Raw genomic sequence first — 20,329 nt, 5'->3', positions numbered from 1 at the left:
GTTTAAATATAACTTTATTCCTTACTTTCAATGCAATTCTTGAAGTTGACGTTTAACCCTACATTGCATATTGTTACTTGCAGGCAACAAAATTTATTTTTGTTTCTAATTATCCGGCATAAATCAAATATTGTCAATATTGCATGCTCTTACTCTCAGGTAACTTTAGTGATTACATTTTCCGTCACTAGATATCAACTATCACTGCGTTGATGGAATATGAATTAGTCCCAGAAACGACAGTCCTATTAGCGACAGGAACTGTTATCTGTCGTATGAGCGACCGATTCATTTACACTGAGATGTTGGAAGATGATATGATTCCATCTCGTAAGATATGTTTGCCTCTGGCGTTATTAGTGCCCGAACAACCTTTGTATGAAATATGTACGTGTCAGTGATACTGTTCGTCAAATATATTTTTTCTCTACTGTGAGTGCAAATAAAACTTATTTTAATTCTAAGTTAGATTTGACATAAAACATATCAAATAACTTAACGAGACAACAGGGATATTTCCATGAAAAGTATATTCCTATGTAATTATTGAAAATCTAGTTGTAATATTCCTTTTCTTCAAAAGCTTCGTTTTCTGTACTTAATTTGATTCAAATCTAATTACTCACTAATCCCAGTAATATATTTTATTTTGAAAGACTTAAACGTGTAACAGTTTTGCCAACTATCTACTTTTTAGACTTTCTAAGACAGTGAATAAAATTAAAAAAATGTCAATGATAAAAGACAGCTTTTGAGATCCCTTACATCTGATTGGCTACTCTCAACCAATCCCACCAATTACAATGCAGTTCACTCTAAACAATCCAAAAGGTGAACAAATTCTTTAAACTACCTCCTCCTATTGTAAACTACTAAAACCTAAACTAATTGCTTAATTTGCCTTCCTCCCTTGTTTTGACTTATACATAAAAGTTTGTCGTATAGCAATCTGAAATAATCCCTTATAACAAGACGAACTGTTAAGTCCTGCGAGAGATTTGTAACTTGTGTAATAATTTCTTCGAATACACCGTGTTTTCAGATTTCCTCAAGTGGTGAACACCCTCTTTTTATGGGCGCCCGATGGGAAGGCAAGGATCGTCCCCCCTCGCTCACGAAAATGTATACGTAATACATATAGCAAACCAAGTATATTAAATACCAGATATACAAGACGTGATACAGCAATTATGAAGATGCTCCTCCCTACCATGAAGATGCTCCTCCCTAGAAAATTTTCTTCGGGTGCCCCTACCTCTTTCTGATTTCTTTCTTATGCCATAAACATATTCAATCTAAGCTTACGCTCCGCATCATTTTAACATGACATTTTTAATTATATTAGAATCATAGACAAAGGCGGAGCTACTCTAAATATTTAGTTAGTTTTCCACTTGATATAGTTAGTGTATTCATAGAAATTAATTCAAAAATATAATATTAGGAAAAACTAATAATAATAAAATATTGTTAATGTAATGAGAGCAGTCTCACGTATTAAATTCAGGTAGAGCGAATTTTTTCATAGTACATTTTGTTAGGTTCTAATCACATTAACATGAAACAAGTTAAAGAAGAGAGAACCTTATCTTCTTCCATTGTCTTAGTATGAACGAATCGGTGACTCAACGCAGTTAACAGATCGAATCGGTCGCTCATAGGACAGTTAACAGTTCCTGTCGCTAATAGGACTGTCGCAAGTGGGACGACACCATGGAATATGACGTGTTGTGTTTGCTAGCGTGTAAGGTTCTGTTTGGTATTGGAAGACAGGTGAAGTTGACCTTGATTAATTTCTATGAATTTGAAGAAGGTAAACTGTCATTTGATATAGATTTCTATTTACCTAACTACATTAAACTAATAAGAGAAGAAATAACGTCTTCTTTTTAATAGTTAATTGTGCAGTTACTATTATTGCATGATGTTACAACTCCCTCCCCCGTAACATACATGAGGTAGAACAATTTTTCCAATGCTAATTATTATAGACCATAAATATAGATATTTTGAGCAACCATTTGACTTTTTTCCTCTTAAGTACGTTAATTCATGCAACGTAGGGTTAATGATATTAGTGTATCAAACAACCCGAAGATACAGAATGAATAAAAGGTTAGTATTCGTGATAGATTTAAAGTTTTGCACGTCGTGGACACTAACAAAAGAAAAGAGTAATTCTTTACAAAATGTGAAGACTTATACTACACTAGCAGAAAGCAGTCGAAGAAAGTACAAATGATGTCAGGATGGAGAAATACAAAACGTGGTTTGATCCGCTACTTAAAGGCATAAGAGAATGATCAACAGACGTAAAGACGTTTTCAGACTCCTCATACTCTAAACACCAAATAATAAAATGATAACAAGCACAAAACTACCCATTAAAAATGAGTTAAATAGGAACAGGGAAATAGAGAATAATAGCAAAAATGGCATCATAATTGTATCCACAAAACATCAGTCTAGATTGAACATAGTAAAGGATGTGACTAAAATCATCCTACATGCTCCCATTTTAGATAGGTGAAAAGAAAAGCGTTTCTGTGATCTTTTAATATAATGTGAGAAACGAGAGAAAGGGGAGAATAATTCCTTGTTCAGGAAACGTTCCTCTTGAAGAAATTTAAATTCGCATTTAAAAAAATAATAAAAATCATACTTTAGGGACTTGATCCAATTCTAGCTTTATTACTCGGAGCGGCGAGAAAATTTTAACCCCCCCCCCCAAAAAAATCGATACTTTAATGTCTAAATAAAGCAAAATCAACTAGTACATTAGTCTATCACATCTGGTGTGAAGGGTCATAAATTCGATCGAGAGATATGTTTGACAATTTTTGTGGGTTTTCATATTTAAAGTTCATACGAGAACAGCATATCTGAAAATTTCAGTTTTCAAAACTGATACTTAAAGTTCTGCAATCCAGAGAATAAAATGACGAATACATTGTAAAATTAAAATAATTATTATTGATTCCATTTTATTATTGTTTGGTGTGTGATGTGTTCCTAATGCGTTTCTGAAGTCAGTTATTTTAAGTAGGTAGAATACTAATTCTATATAACTCGGGTCTTCCTGTGAAACATGACTGAAAAAATGTGTAATAATTAATTAACAAAATTACACACACACACACACACACACACACACACACACACACACACATACATACATACATACATACATACCTACCTACATACATACCTACATACATACATACATACAGGATGTTTCAAAACAAAATCGACAACGTTTGGGAGGTGATTTCTGACGTCAAGATAAGACAAAAAGTATAGACCAACCTGGGTGTACAAATGCTTCCTTTCGGAGTTATAGGCTGCCGAAAACATGAAAAAAAAAAAAAAAACTTAAAGGTCAATAGCTCTAGAACTATTGGACCTACCGAAGTCTAGTTAAGACTTTATTTAGGAACTAGTATGTGTCCTATCCAAATATCCATGTTTCGGTATCCTGCGGTACTTCCGCAACGATTTTTATAGAGGTAGTTGGTGAGTACTTCAAATTGTATTCCGTAGCCAAAGTCCCTCTATGAAAATTGTTGCGGAAGTATATACATAGCTATATATATTATAGGTAAGAACCTTTCCGGGGAGTAACTCATTACGTTAGTGACATCCACACCAAAATATCACGTAATCTGAAAAGTAATCAGCCATTTGACTCTCAGCGAGTCTGACCTATTGTCATTTCAGAGCTGACAGTTGAGTCTAGTAGATATGCAAAAGGTGTTGGAATTCTTAGAATCAGACTACGGTACTGGACCATGAAGATGGTTGAACTTTCCGCAAAACTGCACTACAGTGTACAATTATATTTCGGTAAAGATCCAAATGATGCGCAGTTCCGGGAAGAAAATTTGTGCAGTTTATGGGGAAGGTACGTTATCAAAAGCAACAGCCAAGAGATTGCTCATTCGCTTTCGTTCTGGAAATTTCTATATTCAAGCTACTCTTTGTAATGGGTGAACCAACCATTAAAAGAAGTGGATAATATTGTGGCAAAAGTTGAGCAAGACCGGCATGACATCGCCACGATTTAAGCATCCGTTATCAGTAGTGCTCTCAACGGGTCGGGTCGGGTCGGGTTGAAGAATTCCGACCCGACCCGACCCGAATAACCCGATTCGAGCTCACCCGACAACCCGACCCGAGCTGAGCCGACTGACCCGACCCGACCCGTTTGAGACCACTCATCAGTATTAAACCATTAGGAGAAGGCTGGCTATTAAAAAAAAACAACTTCATAATCCCTTTATTGTATGCAACCTTCATAATCCCTTTGTAGTATGTATTTTATAAGTACAAACCTTCCTTGAGAATAGTTTATTCCATTACTGAAAATTGTATGGTATAACCAACGGATCTCGATATAATCGTTCACAATCCTACAAACATACAGGTCAAACTAAGAGCCTCACTTTATACAGTCGGTTAACTAGAAACTTTTGCACGATATTTCCTCGAAAACTTGTGCACGAAGATTTATATTGCCCCATATTATTTTGTTTAGCGCAACAAAATCTATCGATTATTATATGTTCAATCTTTAGACTTTTCTTTCGTTGAACTCGGTATTGTTGTACAGGGTGTTTCAAAACAACACCGACAACGTTTGAGAGGTGATTCCTCACTTCAAGATAAGACAAACCTAGGTGCACAAATGCTTCCTTTCAGTGATACAGGCTACCGAAAACATGAAAAAAAAAAAGAACTTTAAACGTTCATAGCTCTAAAACTATGGCACCTACCGTAGTCGGGTTAAGGCTTTACTTAGAAACTAATATGTGCCCTTTCCAATAATCCATGGTTTCAGAATCCTGCTATACTTCGGCAACTACATTTATAGACGAAGTTTGGCTCTGGGCAGATAATTTGAAATGCTCACCAACTACCTCCATAAAAAAATGTTGCGGAAGTACCGCAGGATTCTGAAACATTTATATATGGATAGGGCAGATATTAGTTTACGGTAGGTCTCATAGTTTTGGAGCTATAAACCCTTAAAGTTCATTTTTTCATGTTTCCGAAGGCCTATAACTCCGAAAGGAAGCATTTGTGCATCCAGGTTGGTCTATACTTTAACCTTATCATGGTGTTAGGAATCACCTCCCAAACGTTGTCGGTATTGTTTTGAAACGCCCTGTATACGCACTACTTACTGTGTTATGGTTTCATGAATACGGGATTCTCCTTTTGTTTTTACACATACCAAATAGTTAAGAGTCTTAAGCTCTATTTTGTCACTATTATGTCTCTATTTTGTCATTTTGTTACACTTGCTTCGTAGAAGCCCCCATCATCATCAACTTACGTTTCTCGGCGATTAGAATCTAGAAATAAAGTAGTTGAGAATGCTAGAAGAGCATTACCAGAACGAACTTTAAAAATTATTTTTTTTTTCGAAATTTATATGAAATTGTATATTAAATTTATTTGATTAAATAATAATTGAAATAATAACTAATGATGTATGAATCAATATTAGTATTGATCAACACCAATATCATTTCTCTATGACTTACAGTTCCCGACATATAGCTCCTTAAATCTCCCGAAATCGGAACTTTTTGGTCCAATATCTTGGGAACGTCAAGATTGACAAGAAAAATTCCATCATTTCTTTAAGATAGTTTTTGATGCTCTATCGAATGAAGGACTCAAAATTGAAAAATTCCCAAACAACGGACATCACACCAGAGAGAGAGAGAGAGAGAGAGAGAGAGAGAGAGAGAGAGAGAAAATTCAGCAACGAACTTCTTAAGTTCGTTGAATATTTCTACAGTAGTCTACAACTCAGAAATTAGAATATTGTAGTTGTAGAAAATATACTGTAAAGCATCTAATTTCTTACTCTTACAGAAAACGGTAGTAATTTTTGTGATTCGTTATCAGAAGCAGGAAAATCTGAATGTCCCATGTATAACAGCCCGTTGTGTTACAGAAATACCCTCCCTGAGATGCTATCTCCCAGGTAATAGGATATTTTTCTTGCTAATGTTATGTAAAGTTCATAATATCGCATGTTTATCTGCTATCAATTATGTAGATTGTTCTAATAATTCATTACTTTGAGTACATTGCTTGTGCATTTTTTAAGTTGTCATATTTTAATAATGTATGTTGCACTTTAAACTATGTACTTTTGAACTAATAAAGATAGTGGATATAATGGAATTCTGACTACCTATACTAGGAAATTGTGACTACTCTCTAAATTTTTATCCATAGTTTCTGCATCTGCACTTAGGATATAGTTGTTCGTCACATGTAACATTTTCCTCAGGGTTGAAACAATTCAACGAATTTTTCACAAATATGTTCCATATTGAATATGCAAGGGCAAATTTGTCAGTTTGTAGCTTGATTCTTCTCTCTGCACGTATATCGAATCGAATGTACTTCATGATTTCAAGAAATCTGTTCCTAGGCATTGCATCTCTAAACAGAGCTACTCCCCATTTGCTGGACCAACAATTTTTCAGTGGCATATTTCGCAGACCTAACGCACCTCTAACATAGAGCAATGCTCTGAAAATTAGAAGTTCACCTTTATCTACTGTCCAATTAGGTTTTTCTTTCTCCGCCTCTTTCTCGGTACATCTTTTGATAATTGATAAGAATTCATCATTGTTAACCCGTCGAAATGCACTAAACAACGAATCCTCGGTTATATTTTGCTTTGCATAACGTGTTGGCCCTGGAGTAATGTGTACGATGTTATGCATCTGTCTTCTACCCTGAGATGGAGCTGATGAATCTATAACCTCCCATTTTGTTCCATCAGCCGCAGTTACAGATCTTGGTTGATTATGTATTTGTGGTACGGAATCCTCAATATCGCTTGACTCATTCGAAGAGGAGTCCGTTGATCTTTCGGACACGTTCTCACACTCTTTTGTAAATTCAGAATCCGAACCTGAAATCGACACATCTTCATCTCCAGAATCGCTTTCTGAAATACTTTGCAATTCTGCTAGTATTTCTTCGTTGTTACGTAAAATTTTTTATCTTTCCTGTGACATGCTTCCAGAATGATCACATAAACACTGTATCTTGGTCTACAAAGCAGTCTGTTTCATCACATCACCTGTTTTGAGATTATTATTATTATTTTTTTTTTTTTACTGTTTTCCGCAGACGATAACGTCGTCTCTTCGGGAGGGACTTAAATTTAATTTCAATGAGAAGTGGAAAACATGTATGGGCTATGAGGTTTTCTAACAACAATAATAAAGAAGCTCACTTTATTCATACATATAGGTGAATTATTATTGTTGTAATCATGGCTGGAGACACAATGATAAATACACAGAGCCTAAGTAACATCAAAATGAGACTGCAATAATCATAAGTTTTACAATAGCAATGAGAACAAACAAGGAAGGAATATTATGAAATCTGAGTGGTCGTAAAGTTATGATGATGAGATGAAGTGCATGGACGCCACAGTTCACAGGGCAGTGTTAGTAGTCACAAATGAGGTTATCTTCTGTGTTGGGGCTACTCAACACTGATGAGCGACATGGGGAAGCCCTTGTTAGAATGAGAGTTACTGTGCAAGCGATGGATAAACGTGAGGATTGAATTCTGGTGGATGATATGATTGAAAGAAATGTTGATCCGGATGCTCTGGATGTTTCTGACTATAGATTGTAAGTAGATGCTGTAAAGGTGTATAAGCATACTTAGGAGAAGTGGAAAGACTGGCATCAATATGTATGGTTTCCAGGAGGGTGTGATGCTGAGTTGTCCATTTTTTATCTATGTACCTAGATCGGAGATCTCCAAGATGTCGAGTGATATGCCGAAAGGTCAGCTTATCGTACAAAAGGCGAGTAGGGCTAGGCAAGGTGATGCGGTAGGCTAGACGTAACACATGACGTTCGATGATAAGAAGCCGCTTATAAAATTCATCTCCAGCGCTAACCCAGGCAGTGTGGCCATGTGTGAGACACGGACGGAAAAACGCTTTATACGTTTTTAACAATGTGTCAGCATGTAAGCCCCACGTGGTACCGACCAGGCGCTTCAATAGATTTAAACGGTTTTGGGCCTTCTCTTTGATTGAAAGAAGATGTGGTTTCCAGGTTAATTTAGCATCAAAGATCAGTCCCAGATATTTAGCGGTAGTACTTACATGGATGGGTACACCCTGGACTTGAATATTAAGCAGAGATGGATTACGTCTCACTCGACTACGCCTCTTATGCGGAAGGATGACTAACGCCTGTGTTTTGTCACAGTTTAAGTTTAATTGCCACCGACTACACCAGTTGCTGAAAGCATCAATGGCTCGTAAATGGGTATTGATTTGATGCATAGTTTGACAGCAAGCGAGCAGCGCTGTATCATCCGCAAAGGTGAAAGGGTAAATCGGTTCTGGCAAAACAGGTAGATCACTAACAAATAGAATATATAATAAAGGTGATAAAGCTGAACCTTGTGGGACGCCAGTGCAAGGAAAGATTGGAAAGGATAGACTGTTATTTATTGAAATATATGCAAGACGGTTGGTGAGAAAATGATACACTATCCGAAGATAGGCCGCAGGAAGAAAAAAATGTAATTTATAGATAAGACCATTGTGCCACACTCGGTCAAACGCCTTTTCTAGGTCGAAGAGAAGTAAGCAGGAAGGTGCTGTTTTATTATAATGATTCGTGAGAATAGTAACTAGACGTAAGAGATTATCTAGGAGGCTGTGATTAGGTCGAAAACCGGCTTGGTGTGTAGGCAGAAGATCATGGGTTGACAAGTGGTGATGAAGTCTGCGAACGATTATTCGTTCAAATATTTTGCCTAACGTTGATGTCAGTTGAATTGGCCTGTATGATGTTGGGTCTCACTTTTCTTTATGTGGCTTAAGAAACATGAGTACCTTGGAAACCTTCCAATCGGGTGGGTAATAGCCGGTGCGGAGAACGAAAGTATACAGCGACGCCAAAATGTGGAATAAAAGAGCTGGACCTTCCTTAATGTGACGGTAAGTGATACGATCGAAGCCAGGCGCAGTGTTCTTTTTGTGACGTAGGACCTCGGTAATGTCTAGTGGAGTTATAGGTGCAGTCAAAGGATTCTGATCGTCCAGAGTATGATCCATATTTATTCTTAGGTACCCATTATGAGGGTTGCTGTACTTCGCAACACGTTGATAGAGATTGGACCTGTCTCGAAGCGAGACTTCTGGTGTAAAGGTGGTTTGAAGAATCCTGGCAAAAGCATTAGCTTTCTCTGTATCTGTGGTCAAGGCAGTATTGTTCTCAACTAGTGGATAGTGAGGTGCACTGGTTTTACCAATAAGACGGTTGAAATGTTTCCAGTAACGTGTTGGATGACTTTCTGTGGCTAAAGTGTTGACAGTTCTGATCCAGTTACGTTTCTTATACGCTCGGATGTAATTTTGTACCATTCGAAGATATTGGCGATGAAGACGTAGGGTGACAGCATCACGAGTGCGTAGGTACTCCTTGTATGCAGTCCGGGCTAAGGAAATGAATGAGAGGTACTGAGGGGGTAATTTAGGCCTGTAGAGATTTCTAGTGGTAACAGGAATGGAGAGTGCACTGGCGGTTTAAATGCTCATAGTGAGTTGGCTTAGCGTAGCGTCAAATGATGGGATATCGTTTGGAAGTGGAACACCAGTTAGCGTATCCGTTAAGTCCCTCCGGTACTCTATCCAATTAGCTCGGTCAAAATTTTGCTGGGTACAAAGAGCTTCCGGTTGTGGTTTCTTGGCGGTAGGAAACTGTAAGTCTACTTTGATAGGATCATGGTCACTACCTATTGAATCAAGAACAGTGATCTCGCGATACGGCATGATACTAGAAGACGCAATGAGCACATCAGGAGTGGTATTTGAAGATGGACGGGTTGCTCTAGGTATAGCGCAAATTTTGCTATTCGTATGCGAGTTGATAAAATTAGAAAATGCACGTTTCTCAGCATCACTTCTGCTGTGGTAGTTGATATCAGCCATGATAATATAAGAGCGGAAGGTAGTATCCAGATAAGTGAAGAAGCAAGTTGGTATGCGAACATGGGGACGAATATATATGGTAGCTACAGTGATTGGTCTGACTTTAAAGTAAATAGTAACTATATTATGTTCCGGAAGAGGTTAGGAAAATTTATAAGTAATGATTCGACTTGGTAGTTTATGTTGGGTCCCTATAGCCGTTCCGCCGTTTGCTCGTTGCCCTGGAGGGCCATCGTGGCGGGTGAAATCATAACCTGGAAAATAGACAGAGTGCTTCGGTGTCAGGAAAGTCTCATTCAATAGAAAACTATGTACCTGATGTTCACGTAAAAGAGCAGTGAGAAGATCTTTCCTGGTACATAACGACTGGATATTTAGGTAGAGTAACGTTATAAGAAGACTCCTATCCATGATGAAAAGCGATTAAAGTTGGGTTGTGACGGGATTGATTTGAAAATGGACAGTCTGGCCGGAATAAGTCGCCTTGACATCGAGGTGATACAACACTTTGGTCGCATGAATGACTTGAGCGACTATGTGGGCTCGCAAGAACGGATGGATATTTTGAAGCGTGAGACTGAAAAAGCGAATCATATCCTCAACAGTAACTGGTTCACGTAGAGAATTATGTGGGGGCACTGGAGCATCGGGAGTGCGTAAAGGCACAACTAGTTCCGGTTTCGTAGGCTCCGCTGGAGGTTTGGCTTTGCACTTATAGCTGTAAGTAGGGTGCTTTTCGTTACAGGTATTACATTGTGGCGGTGCTGTTCCATTCGGACAATCTTTAGTGAGGTGAGTTTGACCACAGTAGCTGCACTTAGAATTGTTAGGACAGTTAGCTGTCAGATGTTGATTATATACTTGGCACTTTTCACAACGGATCGGGAGTGGCGGAGGTGTACGAGAAGGCTCTACCTTATGACGGCGTTTGAAAATGAAGGCTCCATGCTGTAGCAAGTGATCAATAGCCTGTTGTTCGCTGGTCAGAACTCGAACTAAGTAGGTAGCGCCTGTATTATTGCGGATTCGAATGCATTTTTGAATGCTGACCCCTTCAGCTGGAAGCTCCTCTTCGACCTCAGTGTCTGTTATCTCGGGATCGACACCCTTGATGACCACAGATAATAATGGTGGTTTCCTTGGTGGTGGAGCTTGGGCCTGACGTTTTGGTTGGAGAACAGATATGTTTGCGTTTTTGCCAAAAATTTCGAAGGAGGCCTTGTTACGTACATGGCGATGAAAATCTGGATTTGTTGATTTCAGTATGACGCTATTGTTCGTGAAGCGAATTTCGGCTATTTCCAGGCGTGGAACGTATTTGACAAGTTGTTGGAAAATATGTTTCGAGTTCTTGAATTTGGTGTCAAAATTAGTGAGAAGAAAATTGTAGATCGGAGTAGTCGAAGGCTGAGGAGGAACGGTTGGTTTACTAACAGATGGTTGCGTGTCCATAATCAGATCCTGTTCGTCATCGGCAAGATTGGCTGTCTCTGGAGCAGACCCAAAAGGAGGGCGCTTGTCAACAGTTTGATCCGAGTTGTCAGATTCCCGCCTAGTGCGCCTACGCTGATCCCTAGGCTGGGGGACCACGGGTGGTAGCCTGTGCATCGGGCCAATGGCCCTACAAAAGTGATGGAGGCGTATACAAAGGTACAGGTGATGATCGGATCCCGCTAGCAACAAATGAGATGAGAACAAAAATGCAAGTTTTAACCCTCCAAAAGGCGTATAGTCCTTTTGTCGACCCTGTTAAAAGCGTACTTGCACCGATCTCAGAAATACGTGTTGCAATACTTCTTCATCGGAAGGTGCAATAACTGCTTCAAGACAGGTTAGGTTTAACCCAAAGTATGTTTTTGAGTTTTTTTTGCTAGTCGCGTACGACTAGCACCATTCCAAAGGGTACCGCCCTTTACATCGGGAAGAGGGGCAAGTGGAACAACTAGGAGTGGAGAACGATGGTTGGGTTTTGATAGTTTTATTAAACTTTATTAAACCATATTTTCACATAATTATAATTCATAAGTAAGTAGTTCATCCAATATGGGGGGAGATAATAATTATAAGGTAGGCGTGTGGACATTATGGCCATTAACCATAATCATTAATGAGGTAAGAGGAAAGGTATGATGGTGAGGTGCATTAGACATCACAACAACGGGTTGAGATTAGTGAAACAAATGCATGTTATCTTCTGATTCGGGGGCAGCTCCGAATCTGATGAAGACAGTGGGAAGCCCTGGTAGAACATTAGAACTACTGTGCGTATGATGGAATGATATATGGAGGGGCTCTATCGGTGATGAAGTCATTGATAAGAATGAGATCGGGGCTGTCCGGGGGGAGGGAGTAGCGGTAGAGTGTGAAAAGAAGTGAGAGGGGAGTGTGGCGGAGTATAGTGTGGGGTCTGATGAGAGCGCACTGATGGATGGTGTCAGAAAGCAGAGGGTAGTGGGATTGAAATCGTCGAGAGATGTAGCGAAGACGTAGCGTTTCTAAGTGGTAGAGGATGTGCGGAAATGGAGTTTGATTGTATAGTTCTCGGGTAGGACTGGGAAGGCGAATGCGGAAAGCAAGTCGAAGTGCATGTCGTTCCAGAATTTGTAAGCGAGTGTAGAAGGATGGGGCGGCCGAAATCCAGGCAAGAAAGCCGTAAGTCAGAACGGGACGTAAGAACAATTTATAGGTAGTGAGGAGAGTGTGGGCACTGAGTCCCCAAGTGGTACCGGTCAAGCGACGCAAAAGATTGAGTCGATTATAAGCCTTCTTACAGATCGTTTTCAGATGAGGAGACCATTTAAGGTGTCGGTCAAAGGTAATGCCAAGATATGTCACTGTGTTCTGTGGTTGTAATGGAAGATCATCGACATGAACGTGGAAATTTGCCGGATTTCGGTATACTTTAGATCGTTTGCCAGGCGGGAGGAAAATGATAGTCTGTGTTTTATCAGGGTTGAGCTTGAGGCGCCAGTGTCTGCACCATGAAAGAAAGTCATCAATGGCTGCTTGTAACAGACGATTAATCTGTTGAATGGTAGAGGCAACAGCAAGAAACGCCGTGTCATCAGCATATTGGTAGAGTGTGACGTTGGGAGGGAGAGGAGGAAAGTCAGCCACATAAAGAAGATAGAGAAGGGGAGAGAGTGATGAGCCTTGGGGAACGCCGGAGTGAAGGAAAATGGGATGCGATAATTGGTTGTTGATGGAGACGTAGCTGAGGCGACAAGTAAGAAAATGAAAAATAAAACGGATATAACAGAGAGGAAGGTCAAAGGAGAAAAGTTTATAGATCAGACCAAGATGCCAAACTTTGTCAAATGCTTTTTCCAAATCAAATAGAACTAGGCAGGACGGTTGGGAGGAATTAAATTGATTTGTTATGTGAGTGGTTAGTCGAAGGAGTTGATCATTGATACTGAATTGGGGTCGAAAGCCTGCTTGGGGTAGGGGATGAGATTACGTTCAGAGAGATGGAGATGGAGTCGGGAGACGAGGATGCGTTCAAGTAATTTACTGAAGACGAGAGTAAGCTGGATGGGGCGGTAGGAAGAAAATGCATGGGGTGGTTTGTTAGGTTTCAAGAACATTAATGTGGTAGAGGTTTTCCAAGGAGACGGAATGAATCCAGTACGTAATATAAATGTGTAGATGGCAGCCAATAGGTAATGGAGAACATAAGGCGCTTCTTTAAGGTGGCGGTAGGATATGCGATCTGAACCTGGTGCAGAGTGTCTTTTGCCAAGAAGACTGTGGGAAATATCTTCGACGGTAATGGGCGATGTAAGGGCAGAATCCTGAGGTAGTATGTGATTGGTATGGGGCTGAAGGGCAGGTGAAGAAAGGAGTAATGTGTCTGTAGGGTGACGGCGCAATGAAGGATCTGGAAAGAGAGGGGTAAAGATGCCTTGAAGGTAAGATGCGAAAGCATTAGCTTTGGTGAGATCATCTGGGAGTGGTTGCTCGTTTTCAATAAGTGGATAGGAGGTACTAGAACTTTTGCCTGTAAGGCGGTGAAACCGCTTCCAGAATTTGGTAGGATGGGAGGCTGTGCCAAGTTGGTTGCAGGAGGTAATCCACTGACGGCGTTTATAGGCGACAAGGTAATTGTGAACTGTCCGTTGATATTGGCGATGGAGGCGAAGTGAGTCGAGATTGCCAGTACGAGTAGTCTCTAAAATGCTGACGAGAGCGATGAATGAGATGAAGATACTGTGGGGGAAGGGCAGGGCGAAATGGATGAACAGTGCTCTGAGGTATGTATTGGGCAGATGCGGTATGAATGGAGCCAGTTATGGAGTCAAGAGATTGATATATTTCGTCTTCTGTTGTAGGGGTTGGAATGCGATCTAACTGTGTTTGTAGAGACGTGCGGTAGCCATGCCAGTTTGCTTTGTCAAAGCGAGGTACAGTGCGGACATGTAGTGAGGAAGTATTACTAGGAGTATGGTGCCGAGGTGTGAGGGTGAGCAAAATAGGTACATGATCACTTCCAAGCGGATCTAACACTGTAATATTATGCCGTGTAATTAGATTGGAAGAAGTAATGACTATATCGGGAGTTGTGTTGCTTTCAGGGCGGGTCGGTTGGGGTAAGTCATGGAAGAAACCAGTAGTATGAGTAGTGAGGTAAGTGCGAAAATGGTCCTGTTGATGAGCAGTGCGGCTATGAAAGTTGATATCAGCTAAAATGATGTAAGTACGAAAATGATCAGATATATATTGAAAGAAAGGATATGGTATGGGGTGGCCTGGTCGAACGTAAATCGTTGCAACGGTGATATTAAGAGTTTTGAAATACAGTGTAGTGATGAGATGTTCAGGCAATGCGTCTAGAGAACAGTGTTGACGGTGGAAAACCGATGGCAACACCTCCACATGCCCGCCGAGCTGGTGCGGTATTATCATGGCGAAGAAGAGTATAACGTGAGATGTGCGGATGCAAGCGAGCGGTAAGATGGGTTTCGTTCAACAGAAAACAATGAATATTCTCCTCTAGCAGAAGTTGTTCAAATAGAATTTTGTGCTGTAGGAGAGAGCGGATGTTCAGAAACAGAAAATGAAGAGCCATGATGTGGTACGAGAAAAGTAAGAGGAAAAGGAAAATTAGACTTCTGTCTGTAGCTTGTCGGAGTGGAAGTAGACGGTTTGTCCAGAATACGTGGCGGTGAAATTAATGTGCAGAATATCTTTAGCAGCTTGTTGGACTTGGTGCAATATATGATGACGAAGAAGCGGATGAATATTTTGTAAGGTGACAGTAAGAAAGGATAAAAACTGTGTAATAGTAATAGGTTGACAAGCGTCAGCAGGTGTCGGAAGAGTTTGGGTGGCATGTGGACGTAACGGAACAGTTAATTCTGGTTTGAACGGGTCAGCGGTGGGTCGTGTTTTGCATTTATAACTGTATGTGGGATGATCTGTAGCATTACAAGTAGAACAATGTGGGGGTCCTTGATTGTTAGGACATTGACGGGTGTTATGAGGCCCTGAGCAGAAGCCGCATTTCAATTGATTGGGACAAAAACTAGTTGGATAGTCATTGTATGTCTGACATTTTTCACATCGCATGGGAAGCGGAGAAGGCGACTTAGATGGTTCAACACGATGTTTCTTGCGATAAATAAAGGCTCCAGCAGTAAGCAAAGAATCAATGGTGTCTTTTGATTGGGTTAAAACCCGAACCATATAGGTGTTTCCAGAAGCATTCTTAATACGGATGCATTTGAGAATGGAAAGGCCATCAAGACGAAGTTCTTCAGCGATTTCATCATCAGTGTAGGATGGATCGACACCTCGTATAACGACAGAAAGTGCCGGTTGTCTGCGAGGTGGAGGCGGTTGTTTGGATAAGCGAGGTGCCTGATTGATGATCTTTGCTTGCTTGCCGAAGATTTCGAAGGAATAGGTGTTAAGAAGAGATTTGGCGAAATCTGGATCGGGTGCTTTGATGATAATACCTTTCTGAGTGTTGATGAGCTGAGTGATGTTAGTGCGTGGAACATATTTGATGAGACGGAGATAGAGAACTTTCAAGTCTTGATACTTGGGTTCATAGTTGGTCAACAGGAAACAATGAATCTGAGGCTTCGTAGTGCGTGTGTGAGAGTCGTCATCCATACGTGAGTCTGATGATGAATTTGATGATTCACTGAGAGTATGGTGACGTTTGGCCAGAGGAACATGACGCTGATGATTTTTATGAGAGTCCTGAATGGATGGATCAGTATCATTAGAACGCTTTGGAGCCGAAATGGAAGACGGAGCAGCCGAAATGGAAGAGGCCTGAGGAATTGTTGGTAGCCCAGAAGAACCTGTGGCCATGATGATACTAACAAAGAGAGCCAACACAAAGTGCGTACAAAAGGTAGGTGTAAAGGTAAAGACCACCCATTCGGATAGTGGCCAGGTGAAGAGAAGCCCCAGTGTAAAATCTACAGCAACAGTTGCACTTCACTAGATTAGTCTTACAACTGTTGCCTGATATTTGCTTTGAGCAACTCTCAGGATCAGGGAAGGATTACAAAAAACAGCCGTTCTGACGTTTGGTACGTCACAGCTGGTGAGGTCAATAAACAATCGACCTGAAGATGTGTTTTTGATTTTTTTAGCTAGCCAACGGCTAGCACCCTGTTAGAGGGTTACGCCCTCTTTTAGGTAAGGGAAATTGGAACAATTATTGGATTAAGGATAATGGTTGGTCTAAGGGGTGTTATGAAGTAGCAAATCTTTATTTATTTAACCATATCAACAAAACAGAGGACTTAAGGCCATTTGCGACCTTAACATATGGGATGGAACAGGAAAAGACAACAAAGAAACTAACAAACAAAATAAATACAATATATGCTGTGATATACAGAATCAGGAAATTACACAATATACATATTGAGAAAGAAACAAAGTATTATCATATTATGAAGCAAGGGTGATCGATGAAAGGAAAGTAATGATGATGTGAAAGTGAGGCTAGCGGCATATGTTTATATATAAGATATAGGCTGATATAGGTATAAGTCTTGTGATTATGGAGATGAGGAATGAGATGAGGTGCAAATCACGCCACAACACGCAGGATATGTAAGAACACAGATGAAACCATCTTCTTGCCTAGGGGCTACTCTAGGCTATAATGGAGACTGAGGGAATGTTAGTTAAAGGGAATGTCACTGTGCACTATATGATGGGAAGATGAGAGGGTGATGAAGGTGAGTATGAAAATCGTCAAGTAGAGTAAGATCAGGATGATTCGGTGGAAGTGTGTAACAGTATAGTGTGAATAATAGTGACAGGGGTGTGTGCAGAAAGCGAGAAGGTGCGGGCTGTACTGCTGAATAATGAATCGTATCCAACAAAAGAGGATGATGATCTTGGTAACGTCTAGTGATATAATTTACCCGGAGTTTCTCGATGTGGTACTGTAAGGTAGGAAATGTAATGAGACGGTATAGGTATTGTGTAGGACTGGGTAATTTAATACGGTAAGCAATTCGGAAGGCATGTCTTTCAAGTATGAGTAGTTTCTGGTAAAAACTGTCTGGAGCAGATACCCAAGCTGTATGGCCATGTGTAAAGGTCGGACGCAAGAAGGCTTTGTAAGTATTGAGTACGGTGGCAGGTTTTAAGCCCCAGGTTATGCCAGTTAAACGCTTCAGAAGATTTAGGCGATTGTAAGCTTTACTAGTAATCGTAGTAAGGTGTTTCTTCCACGTAAGATGCCGATCGAAGGTTACACCTAGGTATGTTGCTATCTTACTGGCTTGTATTGGAACGTCATCTACCTGAAGCGTTAAGCGGTTTGGATTACGGCATACTTTGGTTGACTTTTTCGGCGGTAGGAAGACGATGGCCTGAGTTTTAGAAGCGTTAATTAATAAATGCCATTTTTTGCACCACTGATAGAAATTATCTATGGCTCTTTGTAAAAGTGTATTGATTTCCTGGACTGTATTACAAAGGGCAAGGAATGCAGTGTCATCACCGTACTGAAACATGTGCAATTTGTCTGGAAGTTGTGGCATATCCGTAACAAAGAGGAGATATAAAAGAGGCGATAACGCAGAACCTTGAGGGACACCAGAAAGTATAAAGATTGGATGTGATAGATGATCGTTTATGGAAACGTATGCAAGACGGCCAGTCAGAAAGTTGAAAATAAATCTGATATAAGGGATTGGAATATGAAGGCGAATAAGTTTGTGAATGAAAGCTAGATGCCAGACCTTGTCAAATGATTTTTCTAAATCGAATAGTACCAGACAAGAGGGTTTGATGCTATTATAATGTGTGATGATCAGATTCGTAAGTCGAAGAAGTTGGTCGTTGATGGAGAAAGCAGGTCTGAAGCCGGCTTGATATACCGGAAGAATGTGATGATGAGCAAGATATGTATGAAGTCGTTTGACCAGTATCCGTTCGAGGATTTTGCTAAAGGTGGAGGTAAGCTGAATTGGACGATATGATGAAACATCATCTAACGGTTTGTTCGGTTTAGGAAACATAAGTGTTTTCGAAGTTTTCCATGTTGTTGGGAAATATCCAGTGCGGAGAATGAAAGTATAAAGAGTTGCTAAAAGAGTCAATAATGATAAAGGGCTTTCTTTGATATGGCGGTAAGTTACCTGATCAAAACCTGGGGCAGAATTACGTTTTCAGTTGACAACAGCTCTGAGTTCATCGACTGTAATTGGTGAAGTTAACGGTGTCTCAGGTAGAAGGGAATGGCAGGTATTGGGTTGTAAGGAGTAAGAATTCACATTAACTTTTTCGGCTGGATGTGAAGAATCGTCGGAAGGTAAAGGTATGAAGATGCGTTGTAGATTGTTTGCAAAAGCATTTGCTTTGTCTATATCGTCCTGTGCTGGTGAGTTGTCGATTAAAATAGGATATGGAGTCCTTGTATATTTGCCACATAAAGCATTAAACCGCTTCCAATACTTTGAAGGATGACTTGTGTCTGAGTGTTTATTACATGTTTTAATCCAACATCGAAGTTTGTAAGCGCGAATATAATTGCGTACTGTGCGTTGTAACTGTTTATGATGGCGAAGGGCATCTGGATTATGCGTGCGAGTATATTCACGATACAGCTGTCGAGAACGTGTTACCATGGTGAGATAGTTTGGCGGCAAAGTAGGCTGATATGGGCGGGACGTACTTGCAGGTATGAAACGTGTACTAGCTTCATGGATTGCGACAGTTATAGTGTCTATTGCAGTGTAAAGCTCGTCTTCCGTTGTAGGTTCTGTGAGGTGACCTGTGCTGGTAGTGAGATGTGATCTGTAGTTATTCCAGTTTGCTTTATCGAAACGAAGGCTGGTGGAGAGAATTGGTTGCGCTTGAGTTGTGTTAGAGCTATGAGTGTTATTGGTAAGCTTTACTGGCACATGATCACTACCAAGTGGGTCTAAAATTTCGACAAGACTATGGGAGACTAGAGTTCTTGATAAAATGACTATGTCCGGAGTTGTATTTGAAATGGGCCTAGTATGTTTCGGTAGATCTTGTATGATACCAGTCGTGTGGGTGGTAAGGAAATTTTGGAAGTTAGTTCTTTCGTGATCGGGCCGGCTATGCATATTAAAATCGGCCATAATGATGTAGTGATTGAATGAGTTTGATATAAATTGAACAAACGCTGTTGGTAATGGGTGACCAGGACGAATGTATATAGTTGCGACGGTGATGGTGATGTTTCGAAAATATAGAGAAGTAAGGACGTATTCTGGTAGATGAAGAGTATTGCAAATATGTCGTCGATGCGGAATTTTATGGAGGAATCTAACGGCAATACCACCATGAGCGCGTTGGGCAAGTAATTTGCAATCCTCACGTAGTAAGGTATATCCAGGTACTCGACAACCCATAGATGGCGTTAAGAAAGTTTCGTTCAACAGAAAGGCTGTAACGTGTTCTTCAAGAAGCAGCGTTTCAAAGAGAACTTTGTTTTGACGAAATGAACGGATATTAAGAAACAGGAACACTAGAGCCATGAGAAAGAGAATCTGGTAATGAGGTGTGAAAATGGACGGTGTTCCCAGAATAAGTGGCAGTAAAGTTAACATGGAATGTGGACTTTGCGGCTTGAGTGATTTGCTGGAGAATGTGAGGTCGTTGGAATGGTTGGATGTTCTGCATAGCCAAAGTGAAGAAGGTCAGAAGCTGGTCAAGGGTTATCGGAGCGTCTGTAGAATGATGATGTGTGATAGGTTGTTCTGGTGTACGAAGAGGTACTACCAATTCAGGATGGTCCCGTTGTGGGTCTGGTTTGCCCTTGCATTTAGCTATAAGCAGGATGTTGCTCCTGATAAGTGGGACAAGTCGGAGGAGACT

The 20,329-nt window shown here is 40.3% G+C and overlaps 1 protein-coding gene across 1 annotated transcript; it reads right to left on the bottom strand.

Moving 5' to 3' along the window:
* Positions 1-18,648: 18,648 nt before the first annotated feature.
* On the bottom strand, positions 18,649-19,989 carry LOC145679287 (uncharacterized). The gene has a single exon (XM_081749873.1). It carries the CDS (start codon positions 19,987-19,989, stop codon positions 18,649-18,651), a length of 1,341 nt encoding a protein of 446 aa, XP_081605999.1.
* Between the last annotated feature and the right edge of the window lie 340 nt (positions 19,990-20,329).

The sequence above is a fragment of the Thermobia domestica genome, chromosome 2 (assembly GCF_964235325.1).
Source record: "Thermobia domestica chromosome 2, izTheDome1.hap1.1, whole genome shotgun sequence".
NCBI classification, from domain to species: domain Eukaryota; kingdom Metazoa; phylum Arthropoda; class Insecta; order Zygentoma; family Lepismatidae; genus Thermobia; species Thermobia domestica.
The sequence above is the reverse complement of the archived record's forward strand: the minus strand, read 5'-3'. Positions and strand labels throughout refer to the sequence as shown.

What these genes read in the sequence shown, in the direction of transcription:
- LOC145679287 (XM_081749873.1), bottom strand. Translation starts at nt 19,989, where the DNA reads ATGGCTCTAGTGTTCCTGTTTCTTAATATCCGTTCATTTCGTCAAAAC.